General features: G+C 42.9%; 1 protein-coding gene across 1 annotated transcript in view; it reads left to right on the top strand.

Moving 5' to 3' along the window:
• The window catches only part of SLC27A2 (solute carrier family 27 member 2), a 63,183-nt gene that overhangs the window by 30,271 nt on the left and 17,303 nt on the right, over nucleotides 1-15,609 (top strand). The window contains exons 5-7 of the mRNA XM_066592659.1: nucleotides 1,183-1,377; nucleotides 5,694-5,784; nucleotides 8,261-8,459. Coding sequence (XP_066448756.1) covers nucleotides 1,183-1,377; nucleotides 5,694-5,784; nucleotides 8,261-8,459 — 485 coding nt within the window. The remainder of the gene's footprint in view (nucleotides 1-1,182; nucleotides 1,378-5,693; nucleotides 5,785-8,260; nucleotides 8,460-15,609) is intronic.

Here is a 15,609-nt window from a genome sequence, read left to right as displayed (position 1 = left end):
TTTTACTCAGAAAGTTCATAGTGAAATTGTAAATTTTAAAGGGCCACCGGTGATTTTTTTCTTCATTCATTATGTAGCAGGAGACCCCCAGTATACAAGTAAAGGCCCATTTACACCAGCCGATTCGTCTAATAGGCGATCGTTTTAGCGATAATCGGTGCGTGTAAATGTGCGCCCATCATCTTCTTTTCGGCTGATCGTTAAATTCAGTCTAACATAAAAATCGTCCCTCACTTTTATCAGCAGTTCTCCACGGGAGTGCTGATGGCATTGTTTCCCCGTGGAGAACAAAGCATCTGAGCACAGATAATAGCCTCGGGCTATTAGCTGCGTTCAGTGAAGGCTTCATTTATACACCTAATTGGTATTTAAGTAGCTGAGTAGCTAAGCCTAATAATACTCTTATACTTGCTGTTCTGTAGAGAAAACATTTCAGAACTCATCAATCATCTCATTATCATCACAAGCGGGATTACAATGAAAGTTAACACCCTTCTATAGATCACACAGCATCCACCATTCACCATAGGTGATGGTCACTGCTCACCAACTCCTCCCTGCATAATGGCCTCTGCACAGGTTATAGAACATGCCTAGAACACTCTTCCATAGATGTCAATGAGCCCCTTCCAGTCTACTGTATCTTTCGCCCAGTAGACTGCTATACAGAACAGGAAGTGTCAGCCTACTATTAGGCTTAGTGGCCAAAACAAAGACTAAGATATTAAGGTTTTTTTTTTTACATATGGATAGTAACACGGAAAAAAAGAAAAAAACAGCAAAATCACCAAAAGTTTGTTCACTTTGGAAAATTACTTTTTTGTTAGAAAGGTTTCCCAACAAAGGGATGGTCAGAGGAAATCTCTCTTGAGACCTTGGACAATCCACTGTAATCTGGGAGGGAACCTAAGCAGTATGTGTTCAGTATCCCTGCAGCGCCACCACAGGGGAAAGGAAGAATTACACAGTTCCCACTGAAAGATATTAGTCATCATTATAAAGCACGCTCCATGTAGCCACACTCTACTTGAGCAAATACATGGAGGCTCTAAATGATCACCAATACTTGACTGTAATATATCAAATAAGATTTGATAATAAAACCATCCTTTATGATGGTAAGTGGAGCCTTTGCAATTGCTGATGTGCAGATCCTGCCATTTGATCTCTGGTTTCTCTTAGACAGATGATGATGGGTCACATAATGTCCGGATGGCTATTGGAAACGGCCTGCGGACTGATGTATGGAGTGAGTTTCTCCGGAGATTTGGTGACGTTCAGATGTACGAGTTTTATGGCGCTACTGAAGGAAATGTTCTCTTCTTAAATTACACTAACACTGTTGGTTCAGTGGGAAGAGTCAATTCCTTATACAAGGTAAGTTTCTAAAGGATCCATTTCACCCATGCATATAGGGCATTGAGAGAATTCGGACAACTATATGACAAGGTCACTTATATGACTATGACACATATTTATACTAAACATATACTGTGTTGTTGAGCTTGTATCCATTAATTTTGATAATGGCATTTCTCACAGTTTTAATTTAATCAACAAATGATAAAATACTAGATGTTTTATAGAAGCTCAGTATCCCCTATGCATACAAGAATTTGTGGCTGACAGATAAGGTACATTTCAGCTGATATGTTTGTGTGTATTAGGGGCATAGACAAGGGGAGCAGGCGAGGCATGTGACCTGGGTGTCAGCTTAGCAATTGAACCCCCCATAGTTTAACTGGAACAGAGCTGATTCTGCAGTACATTACAGGTTTGGATGAACTGAGCTTGTTCTAATTCAAATGGCTAAAGCTCTGGTTCTATCAATACTACCGACCTAACAGGGAATAGCTAAAGACTCATGGGCTCGGGTGCAAAAGTTTGTCTTGGGGGGCCCCCCAACTTCTCTTAACCTTTTAATACTGAGGCATAACTTGAAGCTTCTGGGCCCTAATGTAAAACTTGTAACACGGCCCCCAACTATAAAGCTTTATTCATAGTACTGGGCTCCCTATATGGAGAAGAGAGGCTTTATGGGCCCCCTGCTCCCGGGTGCAACCGCATCTACTGCATCCGGTATAGTTACACCAGTGCTACAGACATGTTTTTGGTATGATTTTTTAAAGCCAGGATCCTTGGTATGTCTGTGACACTTATAGAATCGGAGCTACGGCCAGGAATATTGAAGCTTATTCTTTGCCCCAGGTGATGGAAAGCCTAGCTACGCCTCTGGTGTGTATGATACAATGAATCTCTTGCAATAGCAAAATGTTTGTATGTATGTATCTTGTTTACAATAACCATGATAACCACTGCAGAACTTGTTCCAGGTCTCAGTGTTTCCTTTGGCTATTACTGTATGAACACTCATTGAGTTGAAAAGTGATGCACATGGCAAAATAATCCATGCAGAAAAATCTGCATGTCTGACGTGGATTTTGATGCAAACTTTTGGCGGGATATGCTGTGGATTTTGTTGTTTGCAAATCTGCAGCAAAATTATAAATTTCTTATTTGTAACGGGTAGAATCACATAAAGGGAGCATACACCCCAAACCCCACTCCTGAACAAAAATGGTTACATAAATAAGTAAACATGTACAACAACAAAAACAATTTGGAGACTGTCAACAAACGTAAAAGCAATGTCAAGCATAGTAGGGAAGCCAGAAAAGTAGAGAAGATGGAGGAAAAAAAGAAGAGTGGAGAAATAAAAAGAAAAGTGGATGGGGGGAGGAAGAAGGATCAAAGATGCTCAGGCAGCACCATACAGAAGATTACTATACTTGGGGAATTGCTGGAATTCTATCCAATAAAAGCAAGTTTTGTAAAACCTATTATAAGTGTCATGATAAGAAGACATCAAGTCCTCCATATGCATAATGTAAATGATTTTGACAAGCCAGAGGGAAGGAGTGGGAGCATTTGATGGTTTCCGTAGTAAAGGGATAAACACCCTGGCGGCCATCAATGTAATAGATGCCATTTGTCAACAAATTAATGAGCATGAAGACTGCACTTAATTTGGTTGAGGGCAGTTTATGTAAGGCAAGAAAACCCCTTAGAATTATCCAAGGCTGGTTCCAATGCCACATTGAAATCTCTGCCTGAAATTACAATACCCTCAGCAAAATCAGAAACCTGGATAGGAACCATGGCTGGCCAGAATTATCTGAGAAACGACCCGATCCTTAACCAGCAACATACGCCCCTCTAGATCACTGCAGGAAATCCCAGGGAAGGGGGAGAGGTACAAAAACCAGGGACTAGATCATTTAAGGGGTTTATTTGACAAGCAGTGATTCCCCTGCAGAAGCACTACCTGGAATGATTTCTTGTTGAGAAGATTTAGTAGGATCGAATGCTTCTCTGTGGTATGTAAACCCTTGACGTCAAGTGAGCCCTGCAGCAAAATTATGGTGCAGATAAGGTAAAATGGGAAAAAAAAGGGGGTTGGTACGGTGTTAGCCAGTAGAGCAAAGTGTGATTGTTTTCAGTAAGAGAAACCAAGTAATCTTGTAGATATGATATCTGTTAATGGCGAACAAAAAATGCATGTTACAGCAAGTTTTCAGGTGCTATGACATCGTGTATTTTTGTTAGCCATTAAAAGGTATCAAATCTATAAGATTACTTGGTTTCTCTTACAGAGAACAATCACACAGTACCCTAATACATACGTGTTTGTCAAGCAGAGATTAATTTGTTGCCTTGTGTTAAATCAAGCATCTGAAATGTAGCTATATTGAGCATGTGAAGAACTTGCTTTCCAACTAGTGCAATCCCGAGGCATTTGTCCTGCGCACATTATCAGTTTACAATCAGTCAGTCTGTAGATCTACATGTCGGTCTTCCATAAGTCACCCATCAGTTTCTTGTACATACTTTATATAATTGGTTTCCCTGTGATAACAAGTGTTCACATCATGTTTAGTTTCTTCTGCACACTCGTGTTTACATAGAATTCTAAATGCTTTTGTTTCTTTATTTTTTATTTTCCAATAAAAACATAATAAGTGACATCATAAATAGACTGAAAACCCAAGATACTCATCCACCCCTACCAACAGACAAGTAGGAGAGGGAAAAAATGAGTGTCCCATGTTTCAAATTATCCCCTCCATCCTTACAGTATCTCCATCTAGCCAAAAACTGTCTCTTGCCCCTTCATTTTATAATACCATTTTTCATAAAGCATTATTTGAAATACACAATTCTTCCAGCGCAGTTTATTTATTGGGAGATTGGCTTTGTGGTGCTTTACAATAATTAATCATGCTAAAAATAGTTTGCCAATTGCAATTTCGCGTCTCAGTGCAGTATTATTCCATTTCTCCTAAAGTTCATATGCTAGGAACTTTATCAATTATACAGCATTATCACTACTTTTATTAACTCAGACGAAAATTCCCAAATTTTTGGACACACCCATATCATGAGTAACATCTTCTCAGATGCACTTTTTCCTTTTTTTTTTTTACAATTTACTTAAAGAGTAACTGCACTTTTAAAAGACTTTTGATATGTCAGAGTGACATGTCAAAAGTTTGGATCCGTGAGGGTCCAGGTGCTGAGAACCCCACTGATTACTGAAATGAAGGTGCTGCAGTGCTTGCCCAAATGACGTGCCTCTCTGCAGCTGTCATCGTTGCTTGACCGCTCCCCTCCATAGCTGAAGACAGATGCATAGTATTCTATAGACATCTGTGCGTCCATCTTCAGAAGCCAAGAGGAGCTATGCAACGATGACAGCTAAAGGCGCACAGCACTCCGGGAACACTGCAGCCCAGTCAGTTCAGCGGGGGTTTAACACTCGGGCTCTCGCTGATCAAAACTTTGGACGTGTGGCTTTAATATGTGTAGTGTAGTTACTCTTTAATACGGAAATGTGACACCCCTTTTTATTACCTATGCATTATGGTTTCATTTTGGTCCAGTAATCTTATTTCTTCTAACCATTCTAGGTTTTCCTGTCCTTTTAACCCTTGTGACCACTCCTTCAGTGTCAATATGTAAATCCACGATATGTAGTCCCTTTTTTGTCTTTTATTCAATATAATCCTTTCAATACCTAAATTTCTGAGACGGTGAAGTTCCCCTTCTTATTAGTGCTCATTAGAGTATGCTTTAATCTTGTATTATCTAATCATGCACTATTTAGTAAATGAAGCCTCTTTTATTTATCGCAGACATGAATTTATCCTCTTTAACTATCTGATTATAGTAATCTTTCTTTCCCCACATTTCTTGCTTTTTCCATAATCTTTCAATTCAGTAATTTAATTTTAAGGCGTATTCTGTGCAGAAGCATTAATCAATGGATAGAATTCTAGATCGGTGAGAGGCAGCTAGCTGGGACCCCCACCGATGGCCAAAACAGGAAACTCCAGCCCCCCATTCCTCCCAGCTGCAAGGATGTGCTTGAATGGATCAGCAGCTCCATTCAATGTCTATGGGGCTGATGGAAATAGCTGAGTTCTGCATTTCCACAATGTAATCTTTTCATCCTCAATCACATAATACAGTTGTAAACTTATTAATACGTGTTTGTTTTTTCCAACAAATGTTTATACCGCTTTAGTTTCTTCAGTACATTCAGATGTGTATATATACTAATGCCAGCGCTTACTTACAGTTTTACGAGTTCATTTTATTCCTCAGTAGTAACTCGCATGTTTTTCTTTTAACAGAAAATATTACCATATGAATTTATCAAATATGATATTGACAAGGATGAGCCTGTGAAAGATGCCAAGGACCGTTGTATCAAAGCAAAGACGGGTATGCAGTACATGGATCACTATATATGAACTCCATGCAGTGTCTTGTTATTAACAATCATTTACAACATTGCCCTTGAGTACAGAACAATGTAATGCGTAAATCAGATGTGCACAACTGGCATATGACTTTGATGCCATTTTGGGCAAGCACCAGCCATAAAGATGCAGACACAGTTGGGATGTATCCACAGAATAGATATAAATGTCTGATAGATTCAGCACATGAAAGAACATGAAGCAAGATGGAGAGGTTGCTATACATACATGCGAGTCTCTACTTTGGAGTTTACGGGAGTTGTGAACTGTTCAGCTGTTTCTAAAGCTCCTGCGAATTCCAATGGAGATTGTGTATGAATGGCCACTTCATCTCCCTTCCTCCGAAGTGCTAAACATGGGATCACGGAATCCCGATCTATCAGGCATTTATGAATATCTCAGATGGGAATATCCCTTAACGGTTTATTATGGTCCTTGGAAGTGAGGCAATCTGATATTGTCACCCATGGTGTAATTTCATTGCCAAAAGTATGTTCTATTTAATGCTACTCTCTTCACATGGATTCAGTTTTCGTTATCAGATGTGTTATGAGTCAGATATGATCATTTTACCTTACTGATGTGTAATGCGATGCAAATCTGACAAATAATAACACAGGTGAGAGCAGAGGTGGATAAACTGACTTTTTCCTTGGTATACTCCCTAGTGATAACTAACCTCTGTGATGTACCTAATGTAATTGAGATTCTTTCAGTCCAGTCCCCTGTTTCTGCTTTTCAAACAGTATTTTCCAAACTCCAGTCCTCACAACCTCCCAACAGGTCGGTCAGGTTTTCAGGATTGCCATATTGTTGCACAAGTGATTTATTAATTGTAGAATCATAGAGTTAGAAGGTACCTCCATGGTCATCTGGTCCAACCCCCTGCTCAGTGCAGGATCGCTATATAATCCCAGACAGATGTCTGTCCAACTCTGTTTGAAGACTTCCATTGGAGGAGAACTCTCCACCTCCCGTGGTAACCTGTTCCACTCATTGATCACCCTCACTGTCTAATATCTAATTTGTGTCTCCTCCCTTTCAGTTTCATCCCATTGCTTCTAGTCTTTCCTACTGCAGATGAGAATAGGGCTGATCCCTCTGCACTGTGACAGCCCTTCAAATATTTGTAGACCGCTATTAAGTCTCCTCTCAGCCTTCTTTTTGCAAGCCAAACATTTCCAGATCCTTTAACCGTTCCTCAGAGGACATGGTTTGCAGACCGCTCGCCATCCTGGTAACTCTTCTCTGACCTTTCTCCAGTTTGTCAATGTCCTTTTTTTTTTTATTGGGGTGTCCAGAGCTGGACACAGTATTCCAGATGAGGTCTGACCAAGAAAGACTAATGGAGATAATTACCTCACGTGATCTAAACTCTATGCTTCTCTTAAAATTGCCTTTTTGCTGCTGCATCACACTGTTGACCCATGTTCAGTTTGTGATCTATTAGTATACCCAAGTCTTTTTCACATGTGCTGCTACTTAGCCCAATTCCTCCCATGCTCAGTGCCTTAGACATTGTCACAAGTGTCCTCTCTATAGGTTATCATGGAGTTTGGGAAACACTTTTCTAGAAGTCTACTTCATGGGTGAGGTCACTTGTGAGTACCCACTAATTCTTAGCTGTTCAGTTTCTTCTCTTTGGGAAATTCTCAGACCCCAAATCCGGTGATGATGTTAATGATATAATATATAGGTCACCCAGACGTTCTGGATAATGTTACCCAGAACAATGTCTCAGTGTTTTTCCTATCAAAGAAAAACTTCAAGTGAATGGGATCTACCTGCAGTGAGAGAACGTGCACAAGAAACTGCTCACCCACATATAAAGTTATTCACAACCAGGAACGTAGGATCCAATGCAGAGGAATTTACAAAACTTCAGTCCAAGACTGCATTCACACTGGCGATCACGATATGGGGCCAAGAAACTCAGCATGATATCATGCTTGCCAACATCAGGTGCCATGCAATGTCTTTTAAGGTCCTATCGAAAACAATGGGCAAGGTATTCCAAGGAAATGGTTTCAGGTCCAGCACTGGAATCGTGTAAGCAGCAAGTTAACTTAGACATAATTAAAAAACATTCAGGAGTTGTTTTTTCTTAAACTGCATGCAATTGTCACAAACAATAAAAGAACCTATACTCACTGCTCCGAGCCCTGCCGTGGACTGTGTCCCGTTCTCTCTATCAGCTCTGCTTACAAGCTATGGTCAGTGACATCCCGCATGCAGATATCAGCAGTGTACAGTGTTTACTGCAGCAATCTGTATATGAAACATCACCAACTGCAGCTTGAAGCCGCAGCCGGAACGGGGAAATATGGTGGTGGAGCAGCGGAGGCCGGAGTGGGGAGTAAAGGTTCTCTTATTGTCTGCTGTTTCTAAAAATGGAAAACCCCTTTTAATTCTTCCCCACACTTTCTGTATACTATTAGGTCAGCCTGGACTTCTCATCAGCAAGATCACAACGCTTTCTCCTTTTGGTGGCTATGCTGGAGACAAGTCTCATACAGAGAAGAAGATCCTGAAGGATGTGTTTAAGAAAGGGGACATGTATTTTAACACTGGGGATATTTTAATGGTGGATCAGCAGAAATTTGTCTATTTCCATGACCGAGTGGGAGATACTTTTAGGTGAGTAAAGTAATTGTACAGGTGCATTTTAGCTTGACACTTAATGCGATGTGATATCACGGTGCGCTGTACTATCAGGGCGGTTTATTTACACTTTGAATTACTTTACAATCATTTTTGTTGTGTTAAGATTGGGAGGGGATAACGGCACAGTGTTCCCCCTTACACATTGGAGCAGCCGCAGATAGAAGAGGCCTATGGCCACGGTGGTAGCCATGATCTCCTCTGGCCCAGTAGCAGGAAGACCAGCACCAGTCTGAAGAGCACAGAAGGGCTGTGCTACAGGCTCCCCTCCGCCAGCCACAGACACGGCCTGTGATTGGAAAAAGGGGAGGTGCAGGGCGACATATTTGGTGGTGCTGAGGACGGGTGCCATGTTGTTGATTCCCCTAGTAGGCTTCAGAGGGGGTTCCACCTTCAGTGATGACACAGGTGGTGATGTGCATAGCGTGACACCACCCAGAAGGGAGTGTGAAGAAGGTTAAGCTCTCCCCCCTGCCCTGAGAGCCCAGGAAAGTTTGGCCTGACATGGAGCACTGTAAAGTCTGGCAGCGGCGTCACAGCCCCAGACCAGCAGAGAGAGTCAGACACAGTAGGAGTGCAGATGTAGCAGAGTTGAGTGTGTTGGGCCCAGCAGACTGTGGTGGTGACCAGTGAGGGGAGTGACCCAAGCACTGTCCCCATGCTGAAGGGGCAGCTCATGTAAGAGTCTGATAACCTGAAAGCCAAGACAGACCACGTTGAAGTAGATGACGGTACCAGGATCCAGATAAGGATGAAAGCTGCTAGACACATAAGACTAGTCTGATGACAGTAGTGTGCACAGATTAAAGACAGTGAATAACTATGACTGACAGATATGTCTCAAGAAGCGATGTGAGGTTTAATGATTTATGATGGAAAGTGTCATGTGACGAGGGACAGGGCCGTTTGGGTATAACAGCGCTATTCACTAAAGCGAGATAATACGGTATGAGAAGGAAATGGTCATGAAACGGTCATGCTGTAATGTAGTTGACAATGTATCCGAGATATTGATTACACCAATGGTGCGTGTGAGGCCACAGTGACGCGGACCTCTGAGATTTAATGAAGTACTCTGGGACCTACTACGGTGCATTAGACCGCAATGTTGGCATGCCCAGACCTTCGGTAATACAGGGTACAATGATGATGGCAGACCAATACTAGAATGATGGTACCAAAGTGCTCTTTCACCCTGAGGAAGGAGAAGAGATGTACCCCTGCGCTATGGTGCATCTAACCCGCATGCTGCAGAAGTGCTGCCACGAGATGTATGTTACAAGTGTGGATTCCAATTAACTATGCAGCGTTTAAATTATTTGTGTGCTCTTATGGAGCGAAAGTCTTTAATATCACTTTGTTTAGAAAAAGTTATATTTTTCTTTTTAAAAAAGTGCCACCACTGCCACAGTCTGTCATTGCCACGTCATCCTGAACCTGTGGCGCACAACCACCAGCGAATGGTTACAAGATAAGAGAACAATAGCATTTTAATGGGTTAAGATGAGATCACTTTCTATGCCGTACTATCACAATGAGGCTAAAATTTGCTGCATCTGTAGATTTTGTGTATGTTCAGATTATTGGTTGTCAAATAGAAGATTGCTCTCCACAGGTAGACCTCAGACCAGGAAGCGGTAGATCTCAATGTCAGATGCCCAATATAGAAATCGGCATCCCTGTTGGTTTGTGTCTCTGTGTGTTTCGAAGACTCATTGGCAACTCATACGAAGACTTGCAGCACTCAACCAGAGTGTTGGAATTGGTCTAAAATACTCTGATTGCCTCTGCAGTGCTAGGCTAAGACATATGGCTGTATATATTGAAGGCTTGGTGGCCATATGGTTGTATATATTGAAGGCTTGGATGTGGAGTAGGTGCAATAAGTAACTAGCATGTGTGTTATCTATCAGTGTAATAGGCACGGCAGCTGAAATCGGGTTCAGCAAGTAGAGAAGTCCCTAAAGTCCACCCGCATTTAGGGGTGAGGTGTAATTACAGATGAACATGAGTAATGGAATGAGGAAGTGGAATTTAGTTCATTGGAAGATTGTTAGTGTACTATGAGATCATCCTATGTATTATCCCTACATTGTACGGTAGTATCACTTATTGCATTATTTCTAGTTTCTGGTGTCATTGTACACATTATGCCTTTAATATGGTTTCATCATGTGCAGTGTGCCTATTCTATGAAATCACTGGGAATGCTATCCCTGTACTGGCATATCACTGGGTACATTATTCCACTACTGTTACTGACTTTCTGTGTTGCTATAGCTTTATGCAGTAGATTTTTCGCACACTTGGAGACCAGTATTTGAATTACCTCTGCGCTGTGGCATCGTGGTGTGCATTGTGCTTGTGTACTAAGAAAAATCACATCACATATTGGATAGCAAAAACATCACAAGCTTTTCATGTTCTGAACTCAAGTCCTGATGAAGGGGGTCAATGGTCATATTGGAGTCAGACTCCATTCCATATTTTGCTATAGATCATGAATATTTGTTACACTGGTAGCTAATAGCTAAAACTGGGGCATCTTGAAAAATATTCAGTGACTTCTTTGTGTTCCAGTCCAGCTTTCATATATACAAAACTTTGTCCTGTAATTTATTGATGGCTCACATTTTCTGTTAGAATATTCCCTTATTTTAAATCTGTTTTGTGGCAGATCAGGTTCAGCCTCGAACTCTAGTTGGGATGAGATAGTTCCTGGGCTTAGGAAGATACTGGCTCTTTGCAATACATCATTTTAAGGGGACAGGGTGATAACTACTCTACAACAAAAGATTACTGCCTGTTGTGGGGTTTTTTTATACCTCCTGTTTTAAGGCTAATTGCATAATTATTTTACGTGCTTATCTTGTATGTGTATGGCACAAGTCTTTTGAGTTATTATTAAGAGAAACCTGTCACTGGGTTCACGCTGCCCGAACCATGGCCACCATGAACCCGGGACAGATATGCCCAGTGCCCCTATGTAAGTGTTATGCAATGGTGCAATGTTTCAGAATAAAATGAAGTTTGATGGAGGAACAGAGCTCCGAGTCAGAGACAGGCACGCCGGGCTCTCCCCACCCGCAGCATGTTGACTGACAGGTCTCTCCCTATACACAAGCAGGGACAGAACTGTCTCTTTAATTCCAGAGCTCCGTTCTTGAGTCAAGCAGGCAAACTTCAAAGTGTATTTATTTTGAAATACCATGGTGTTTCATAATAACACTTACATAGGGACACTGTAAGTACCCCTACAAACTCCTCAAAGTAATTCCTTGACCAAGACCAGATTGTAATAATGTTATAATACTATGACACTGAAGCCCAAAACGTTATTGCTCTCAGGAAGAGAAACCAAGTATTCTTGTAGATATGATACCTTTTAATGACTAACAACTAGAAACGATGTTACATTAAGCTCTTGGAGCTAAAGATTCTTCACCAGACTAGTTGAAACACTGAGAAACTACAGCTGCGTTTATATTATGCATGCAGGCAGCTAAAAGGAGAGGAAAATGCCTTTCCACCAATAATATATAGTACAAAGTTTTTTGTTGCACATGTACTGCTGATTTACACAAATACATTTTAATGAGATTTCTGGCATGTCCACAGAATATGAATATCCTATGTGGAGAATGGGGGTCTACCCCAGCCCCCCACCCTCACCACAGCATCTAGGCAGTGTTTATGTGCGGCTCTCTACATTCACTGCTATGGGTGTGATTAAATAAATGAGAGAGTATACTTTTATTCTCCTCCTAGATGCCCTGGCTACCAAACCAGGCGGTACAGGGGTGGGAGACCCCCTTTTCCATGTAGATGAGGTTCCAGGGGTGGAGTCCACATCTATCAGACATTTTATAGAAATGTTTGAGTTGGCGATACCCTTTAAAGGGGTGTCCTGTACTAGAAAGATGTGGCTACCTTCTTGTTATGTGTAGTACTGTAGCTATTTTGAAAAAAAATGTTAAAATGCAACCATGTTTTTTTAACCCTGGAAACCTCTTTATGCAGTGTTGTCTCAGCCCAAGTCTGAGTATCATCATTGCTCATCTCCCAACTAGGATAACATGTCCCTGTCATGTTATCAGAGCAATTTGATTGCTCTGCCTTCCCTCCACTGAATCTGCTGTGATACCTTTAAATTTGTCATAATCTGTGCGCAATGGTATGTTTCATTCATCCATTGCTCCGCTCCATCTGAATTTGATTGCTCTGCCTTCCCTCCACTGAATCTGCTGTGATACCTTTAAATTTGTCATAATCTGTGCGCAATGGTATGTTTCATTCATCCATTGCTCCGCTCCATCTGAATTTGATTGCTCTGCCTTCCCTCCACTGAATCTGCTGTGATACCTTTAAATTTGTCATAATCTGTGCGCAATGGTATGTTTCATTCATCCATTGCTCCGCTCCATCTGAATTTGATTGCTCTGCCTTCCCTCCACTGAATCTGCTGTGATACCTTTAAATTTGTCATAATCTGTGCGCAATGGTATGTTTCATTCATCCATTGCTCCGCTCCATCTGAATTTGATTGCTCTGCCTTCCCTCCACTGAATCTGCTGTGATACCTTTAAATTTGTCATAATCTGTGCGCAATGGTATGTTTCATTCATCCATTGCTCCGCTCCATCTGAATTTGATTGCTCTGCCTTCCCTCCACTGAATCTGCTGTGATACCTTTAAATTTGTCATAATCTGTGCGCAATGGTATGTTTCATTCATCCATTGCTCCGCTCCATCTGAATTTGATTGCTCTGCCTTCCCTCCACTGAATCTGCTGTGATACCTTTAAATTTGTCATAATCTGTGCGCAATGGTATGTTTCATTCATCCATTGCTCCGCTCCATCTGAATTTGATTGCTCTGCCTTCCCTCCACTGAATCTGCTGTGATACCTTTAAATTTGTCATAATCTGTGCGCAATGGTATGTCCCATTGCTTCATATAAATTGAATTGACTCTATTTGTACTATACGTATTTTCGTCATCACCTCCCCCAAATAGTTTTCTCCCTGTCTCATCTTAGTGTTGCTGGACACAGTTTGTTTTTGTAAGAGGGCAATAAAGCGCCCCCCCCCCATCTTGTTCCTTAGCCATCTAAAGGTGGGGTCAGCTGGTTGACTAGTGAAATGTAACAAGCCACTCCCAGCTGAAGTCCTGTAGCCAGAACTTTAAAGTCAGTTCTACCCTCCATGCCTCCCCTGAGGCAGCCTCCCCTGATGTGTCCAGCACTAAGTGTCCAGCAACAAGTGTTGATGCTGTTGAATGATGCAGTTACACAGTGCAGGAGACAGGTAACATGCACAACTGCCCAAAGCCTGGAGGGAAATACTCTCCTCTTTGCACTAATCTCCTTCACTATCCTCTTTTCAAGCCTTCACACTTTCCTTCAACGTCCAGCCCCAACACACTCCATCCACATCAGCCCTTCCCTCCTCTCCTCACCTATGTATGGCTCCCATGCACTGTTCAACTTCCTAAGACGCCTTCAACCCCCCAATACTGCAAAGAAACACCTCAGCCACCCACACAAATCCCCTAGCCATGTGCTCACCCTTGCTACTCTGCTACTTCTAGCTGCAGGGGACATCTCCCCCAACCCAGGCCCACCCCGTACTGTTCTCTACCAAAATGCCCCCCCTGCCCCATTCAAATGCGCCCTATGGAACTCCCAATCTGCGTGTAACAAACTCCCAACTATCCATGACCTTTTCACCAGTAAACACTTGAACTTGCTCGCCCTCACGGAAACCTGGATACAGCAGTCCGATTCTACCTCCCCCGCTGCATTGTCCTATGATGGCCTGCAGTTCTCCCACACCCCCAGATCGGATGACAGACGCGGTGGAGGAGTAGGCATCATCCTCTCCCCAAACTGTACCTTCCAGGTCATTCCCTCAGCTCCCTCGCTTACTTTTCACTCCTTCGAAGTCCACACCCTGCGACTCTTCCGCCCACTGCCTCTGCGTGTCGCAGTTATTTACCGCCCCCCAGGTCCTACCCGCCTGTTTCTAGACCACTTTGCTGCCTGGCTCCCCCACTTCCTATCCTGTGAAATGCCAACCCTCATCCTTGGTGATTTCAACATTCCTACTAACGACTCTAGCTCCTCATCTGCCTCCCGGCTCTTAACACTTACCTCCTCCCTTGGCCTATCGCTAATCTCTGACTCCCCCACTCATAGAGATGGTAACACTCTCGATTTAGTTTTCCTCCGTCTCTGCTCTGCTTCTCACTTTACTAACTCCCCACTTCCACTCTCGGATCACAACCTTCTCTCTTTCTCCATCAGGCACCCTAGCATCTCTCCTGACCCTCCTATCTATCGCACCTCTAGGAACCTCCAGTCTGTCCGCACTAAACAGTTTGCCGAAGCTATTCAGTCCTCCCTATCGCCCATCTCTCGCCTCCCCTGCCCTAACCTGGCAGCCGAATACTACCACACCACCCTCAGCCGTGCCTTGGATGAAGTGGCACCGCCCGTGACGCGAGCTGTCAAACGCAGACCACGGCAACCCTGGCTCACGTCCCAAACACGCTTCATCCGGCGGTGCTCTAGGTGCGCCGAGCGGCTGTGGAGAAAGTCAAAGCTGCCAGCAGACTTCCTCCACTTCAAATTCATGCTTAAAATGTATAACCTAGCCCTTCACCATGCCAAACAAGTTTATTTCACCTCCCTTGTCTCCTCACTATCCCACAACCCCAAACAACTCTTTGAGACCTTTCACTCCCTCCTCAGCCCCAAGGAACAGGCCCCTGCGACAGACCTGACTGCTGGAGAGCTAGCTGCCTATTTCAAAGAAAAAATTGACCACATTCGAAAAGAAATCTCTGAAAGCTGCGTGGTTAGCCCTGATCCCAGCTTCATCAGCACTGCACCCAGCACCTACTCACTATCTACGTTAGAACCAACGACAGAGGAAGAAGTCTCCAGGCTCCTTTCCACTGCCCGCCCTACTACCTGCGCCAGCGACCCTCTCCCCTCTCACCTCCTCCGCTCCCTTTCCCCAGCTCTCATTACTCACCTTACCACAATCTGCAACCTCTCCCTAACCTCTGGCACTTTTCCCTCCTCATTCAAACACTCCATTATATCCCCTCTGCTTAAAAAACC

The sequence above is a fragment of the Eleutherodactylus coqui genome, chromosome 2 (assembly GCF_035609145.1).
Source record: "Eleutherodactylus coqui strain aEleCoq1 chromosome 2, aEleCoq1.hap1, whole genome shotgun sequence".
NCBI classification, from domain to species: Eukaryota; Metazoa; Chordata; class Amphibia; order Anura; family Eleutherodactylidae; genus Eleutherodactylus; species Eleutherodactylus coqui.
Note: the sequence above shows the minus strand (reverse complement) of the source record. Positions and strands in the feature narration are given on the sequence as shown.